Source organism: Limulus polyphemus, unplaced genomic scaffold, assembly GCF_000517525.1.
Source record: "Limulus polyphemus unplaced genomic scaffold, Limulus_polyphemus-2.1.2 Scaffold512, whole genome shotgun sequence".
Lineage (NCBI taxonomy): Eukaryota > Metazoa > Arthropoda > Merostomata > Xiphosura > Limulidae > Limulus > Limulus polyphemus.
In genome coordinates this window covers 264,270-271,363 of record NW_013666122.1, presented here as the reverse complement: position 1 = coordinate 271,363, position 7,094 = coordinate 264,270, and the positions used below count along the sequence as shown (strand labels likewise).

General features: G+C 33.6%; 1 protein-coding gene across 2 annotated transcripts in view; it reads left to right on the top strand.

Moving 5' to 3' along the window:
* Positions 1 to 4,224, top strand: part of LOC106458774 (ubiquitin-like-conjugating enzyme ATG10) — a 68,691-nt gene extending 64,467 nt beyond the window's left edge. For both annotated transcript variants that reach the window (XM_022385099.1, XM_013918322.2), the window contains one exon: positions 3,974 to 4,224. In XM_022385099.1, coding sequence (XP_022240807.1) covers positions 3,974 to 4,006 — 33 coding nt within the window. In that variant the 3' untranslated portion in view covers positions 4,007 to 4,224. The remainder of the gene's footprint in view (positions 1 to 3,973) is intronic.
* Positions 4,225 to 7,094: the final 2,870 nt, after the last annotated feature.

The following is a 7,094-nucleotide window of genomic DNA, read 5'->3' as shown; positions in this document are numbered from 1 at the left end:
GTTTTCTTGTGCCCAATAATGCATAATTTCATTTGATAAACACGTTTAGATTGAATGATAATTTATAATCAGTCACAAGAACGTCGAATCTGAATCACTTGAAAAAAACACGGGGGTGCTTAACTTTTTTCCAGGTGTATACGTTTAAATAACACGAAAGCTGTTGATGCTTTCGAATCTACTTTGTCGCGCCATATTTTATCTCTTGAAAACATTTTGAGCAGACGATCTATAAAGAGTTCAAGATTTTAGTGTTTGAGGATGTGGGACATGGTTCTCATTGTCGATAGACTGTATTAGCTAAAAGATTTTCAAAAGATGCTTTTAAAAAAATGAATTAACATAAAATTATAAACGTTAAAATACGGTATTCGTAACAAGCATATGTAAATGAAATGAATCTGTATGATAGAGATTACGATACTTTATCCGAAAAGATATATCTACAATATGGTTAAAAGAAATTTTTTTGACTTCCTGCAGCTATTGTCCCATTCACAGAAAAAATGCCTTTCAACCAACTGATAAACAGTATAAGTGATTTTTCATTAACTAAGTAAAAGTCACTCACACACGTAAGTTCATATAAAATAAATCGCCTTATGTCGTTGTTGTTTTAGTGCAAAGAGCTACACAATGGGAGCTATCTGCGCTCTATCACGGGAATCGAAACCCGGATTCTAGCATTGTAAGTCTGCCTTAACGCTCTAATATCATTTGATAGAATGTGAGACAGACTATATTCGTCCAAGTCCCACCAAACATGCTCGCCCTTTCCGCCGTGGGAGCGTTATAACGTGATGGTCACTCCTACTATTCGTTTGTAAAACAGTAGTTCAAGAGTTGGCGGTGGGTGGTGATGACTAGCTTCCTTCCCTCTAGTCTTTCGCTGCTAAATTAGGGACAGTTAGCGCATTTAGCCCCCGTGTAGCTTTGTGCGAAATTCAAAACAAACAAACTTATTCGTTTGTCGTACCCAGTTGTTACTTTTCCAAAGCTTTACTTTTCAATGCTTCTTGAACTCGATTTATTTTTAAAGTCAGTTAAGTTTTCGTCCAACATAAATAATTAAAAAAAACAATATTTTTCTTCTTATCAGGAAATAAAATCTGGCAAGCAATACTTAACTGTAAACATATACGTGTACCGTCTGAAGAGTTCAAAAACTTTGTGTTTGTTAAAGAGTGCAGTGATGTAAATACAACTTGTATTCGAAGGACATATGAAATCTTGTTATTTAATCCGCGAAGTTACACGTTCTTTCTTAACCTTGTGTTACTGTGTAAAATTGGTTTAATGCCTATAAAACAGTATTTACTAATAATAATGATAATTACAGTATTTCTGTTGTTATTACTATATTATTCTTAAAACACGCTGTGAGTAATTAATATTAAAAAGTTTAAAATACAGAGCGATCGTTAGTCGAAAATTACATTCACAGCTACATTTTTGAAACCATATTGGATAGGCTTGAGCACCGACGTTGTCGAAGGTGCTGCCGTCTTTCGAGCATAAAATATATAATTAAGCCATTTAAATCTTTTTTTTTTTTTGTGAGGCCTTATAAGTTCAAGTTTCATGTGTTTTTGCAAAGCTACACAAGTGCTATGTGCACTAGTCGTCTCTAATTCTGAACTGACAGACTAGAGGGGAGGTAGTTAGTTAACACCGCCCACCCCAACTCTTGGTTTACTCTAATGAAATAATATAATTTGACTGTCACTTTTATAACGCACACACAGCACCAAAATGTGGAGCGTGATTTTACGACTTTGCGGTAACAGGACACGAACCATGAACCCTGGACTTTAACACAATCGAATAAAGTGAAAGTTTATTAACACATCAATATTAATATAATTACATACATGAACATGGCTCTGAAAGAGGTCAGAGTGAAAGAGTGGACTAGCTAAACTGTGGCCCTCTTGTATTAATGAAATAAATATTGAACAAATATCAACCAAGTGCAGAAGGGGGGGAAGAGGTCTTTGAACCTGACCCTCCAAGGTCTAAAAGACTTAAATACCAATAGCTGGAACAACAAAAATTATTTATATGATTAACAATTATATACCTTTCTTTAAGCTCACTAGATGGCAGGAGAGTTTTCATAAGCTGGGCAGTTTGGCAGGGATGAAGAACAAAGGAAGGTCTGCCAAGTAACGGATGCTCCTATAAACAAAAAAAAACATATAATGATTTGTATGAAAAGAGAGAACTATACGTATTTAATATGGAAAATTATCTTACTGTGGGTGGTTGCCATTATATTCTCAACCAAAATGTTTTTAAAATACTTTGAAAACAGCGGAAAATACCATACTGTTTAAATCTTAACTTACTGGTTTTTATATGTGAATGCTCTTGCCGAAATGTAAAATTATTGAAAATTGTAAACAATACAACTGGAACTGTTCGTGTAGTGCAAAATCATTGATGGTATCTATGTCTAGTTTGATGTGGCCTTAATTTATTTTTATTTCTAATATAAATGTTAATAGGGGAGAGGTACTTAGGACTATTTTTCATCATGTATGCAGAAACGGTCGAGTTCGCATAGTAGATCAATCTTTTGCCAATTTTTCGCGAAATAAATTAGTGAACTACGTAGGAGTTGATCAGTTGGTGTTGCGTAGTTGTGTATAAATGCTGAGGAAATTGATCTAGGTACTCTGTATGCTGTTGTAAGTTGTGTGTTCTGTAGTGTTTGTAATTTAGTTTTGATTTGTTTTGGTGTTATATTTATCCAAGCTGGTGCTGCACATTCTGTTACTGGTCGTATGTATGTTTTATATATGTTTACTATGTTTTCTGCTGTTGCTCCACTATTTTTACCTGTTAGACTCCTTGCATAATTCATACGCTGCCAAACTTCGGTTTTTATGTTGTTTATGTGTTCAATCAATGTTAATTTTGTGTCATAAGTTAGGCCTAGGATATAAATAATAGTTTAGAAATGGTTTGGTTGTTGAATTTCTCGCCAAACTACTCGAGGGCTATCTGCGCTAGCCGTGCTTAATTCAGAAGTATTAGACTAAAAGGAAGACAGCTAGTAAGTATAGTCACGATATAATTATTGAAGGGTATAGTTATTACTGATTGTCACTCGATGTTGTTGTTAATATTGAAAGGTATTGTTTGAATATTGTAATTGCTGTATTCTTTTTCGAATTAGGTTTTTTTTCTGGTTCTTTTTCCTGGTTCCATTATTATTGATTTATTGAGATAAATCATTTATTAATATTGGTGTGAAGTCGTGGTCAGGAATTTATTTCCAAGTGTTATTAGATTTAATAAATTGTGTTTTCGTTTTTGAACCCTGATTGTAACGGCGTGGTCATTTCAGACCGTTACAGTACTACCCACTGCCAACTCCTGGACGACTCTAACCGAATAGTGAGATTGATCGCACATTATGACGCTCCCATGGCCAGAAGGGATGTTCGGTGATGAGATTCGAACCCACGACAAGAAGATTGTTCTTCAAGTGCTTTCCATACACTGTTTAAATAATCCCAAATCCATGTATAACATTTGATTAAATATACTCAAAATAATTATCTCTATCGGAAACTAATAAGTTATATCAAAGTAGCAACGAAAATTTAATAACATGAAACTAAAAGGCTCCCCACTTATTATTATTTGTACGATTAATAAACCAACTACGGACAACAAAATCACTTTGTATTCTGACTGCGCCCCCTCCAAAATATTTAGCTACATGACGTCACTAAACTAAATTATATTTTTTTTATTTTAAATAAAAGGGTATAAATCTTGTAGGACAGTTTTTAACGACCTTTTGTCCACTTCAAGGAGAGAAGTGTTTGATCTACGAATGCAGGTCTTTACTAAAAACCTTAAACAAGAGAACAAACCGTTTTTATATTTTATGTTTTCAGTATTAGTTTTTTTTCGGGACAACAATTTTTTCTTTATAAAATTGTTTCTATTGTTCTTACAGCAACTACCTCTTATTATGGTTGAGTACCGTTAGTCCATTGGTCGGACTGGAGCTTTCGATGAGGTACGCAGAGCTGTGCTCTATCAAACGGAATTGTTCAACAACGACTTCCTAGTGTTTCAAATAGTATAAATTTTGTTTCCACTATGTTTCCAATCTATAGGTTTTGAATAAAACTATATCATAAGATTATGTTTATGATTACATTTTGTCACGAATAAAGGTTTAACCATAAAAATCCAACCAAAGCAGAAGCGGTGTGTATGTGTGTGTATTTGTAAAAAACTTTTTTCATCGACAGCAAAAGTTTGGGATTGAGTTTGACAGTAAATTAAATAATTTGATTATTTGTAATCAAACACAAAACTACACAGTGGTTTATCTGTACTGTATCCACCACGGGTATCGTATTAATATATAGTCAAATATATAAACTTTTCAGAGCGACCGGAAGGAATAATCATATTATTTATTAAGATAGCCTTAATTTTTTTTTATCATTTTCAACAAAACTTTTGGCCATTTACCAAAATGTTTTTTTTTCTATAATGTTGTGTTGTTTACAACAGTACTGCACGCTATGAAATGTTTTAAGTTCTTATTGTGACGTTAACATTATTTTACTATCGTAATAAATGTTATTTATTGAAATACATATCAGTATCTGCAAGAAATAGCTAAGAAGAAAAATTCTTCGAATTATCAGAACTCATAGAATCATGCTTTGTATCTTATATCTATATACTGAGTCATTTTTCTGCAAGATATCTTTAGTTAAGGTGTTGTGTACATTATATTCAAACTATTTTGAATATACAAATCAGTAAGTCACATGACAACCACAGGACATAAAGTCGCGTGGGAACGGCTTGTGTCAAAATTATATTTTTTTGACACTGTTTGACGTTTCGTAGGTAGTGCGACGTTACTGAATATTGATTATAACAAGTCGTATCCCAGCCCTTGTATGCAAAATGTGGCGTCTTATAAGAGATGAGAATCCATGAACACAAAGGCTAGTAGCAAAAGCTGTCCACGTGCTCCAGGAAACAGCACGCATCATAATCAAGAAAGACCTCCGTCTGAAAAAGCGACAACAGTCGCGTGTATACAAGTTACATCTGATACATATCCATTCAACTGTTGCATACCTCAAGCAACTGGAGAATGAGACGGGTAGCTATGCTATTCTATACGAAGACATACCACCTATGGATTTCTGTGCGATTAGACTATTGAAACTGGCGCTGAGAAACTTTCGTTCTTATACACAAAGTGATTCATGGAACACCTCCAGGAAGGAATGGTGTGCTTTAGATATGACATAGTTACAAAGGAGCCTTTTACTAATGGAAACTACGCTGCATGACTCTTGTCAAGGCTCACGGTCTTCAGATAGTGCATGACGTAGCGACGTGGACTGTAACGACGTGGTTAAGATCCAATATTGCTTTAATATAATGTACTTAACTTTTGTATGCTGCAAAATTGATTCATATTTAGACAATTTTTTTTATGAATATTGTTTGGATAGAAGCATGACCGAAGTTTTTGTACTGTTAACTTCTTTATTTCACAATAAACTTGATACATACATTACAGATCATTATGAGCTGGTTTAGCTTATGTGCTTAGAAGTTTTTCACTCTTGACACATGCGCACTATTACAAAACAGACATTTGAAGAAATATTTTTTGTTGTTATTGTTGTAATATAATAACACATTGACGAATAACATTTTCGCTATAGGTTGGTTTAATCAGTGTTAAGTAATAAATCGTTTAACTTAAGTACTTAAATTAAAGAATTTTAGTTCTTGTAGATAGCACCAGGTGTAGCAATATAGGGTTCGTATATTAGCAAGTTACACCCTTATAATTAATCCACTGGAAATAGTTATCCATGAAAAGTGTTAAAGTGACTCTATACTTTTATTCAAATAATATAAAATTTAATTTAGTAGTGATCAAAATTGGAGTTTTAATTGGCTACGATATAAGTAATTATTGGCACCCTATATTTTGTCCGACGTAAATTAAAAGTTGTGTTATTGTTTTAGAGCAAAGCTATACAATAAGCTATTTTCACTCTGACCACTCCTGGGAATCGAACCTCGGATGTATTTGCCATGTAAGTCCGTAAACTAAATGTTGACCCAATTGGAAACATTAAAAATGTTAGTAAAAACAAACCGCAGATACCTAATCTCAAATAATAGGTTGCTATTTTTGTCACTAGATGGAAGAACAATCAGTAGTACTAACTAACATAGGTGTTAACTGATTGAAAATGTCTTCGAAATATTTTGTGAGTCGGTAGGTCTTAGTTACATCGTTTCTGAAAATGATCGGTAAATTATGTTTCTACTGTATTACAACGAAATAAGTTAAATAGTTATGAAAGAACAATTTTAAAATACTTGTATCATTAATTTTATACATTAAACATTTTATAATGGGATTGAAATTTATTTTACCGAAATTGCAATTAGAAATATTTATTAATAATTTATTTTGTTTTTAGAAATCGTAATTTCGCTTCAGCATGTAAATAACAGATATTTCTGGAACGCAGCAACTTTTTATAAAGTACTTTTGATTTTATTAAACCTAAGTTTATGTGAATTTTTAAAGCATACTTACTAGGGGACCCCCATGGCACAGCGGTATGTCTGCGGACTTACGACGCTAGAATCAGGGTTTCGATACCCGTGGTGGGCAAAGCACAGATAGCCCATTGTGTAGCTTTGTGCTTAATTACAAACAAAACTTACTAGGGATATATGTTGTAGCATTTATGGTTAGTCCCCCTGGTGGGACAGTGGTAAGTCTTCGGATTTACAACGCTAAAATTAGGGGGTCAATTTCCCTCGGTGGACACAGCAGATAGCCCGATGTGGCTTTGCTATAAGAAAACACAAATCCTACTGACGATTGTTCGTTTTCGTGCAAAGCTACACAGTATATTTCAGTCTCGTAAGTCATCACACACACCGCTTTAAAGAATAAATTAACCATAAATGAAAACGAAACACCATCATCATGGACAAAGATATTCGACGATCCCCTTTTGTGACGTTTTCAAATTAAGCATAACCCATAAAAAACATAAATAAAAAAA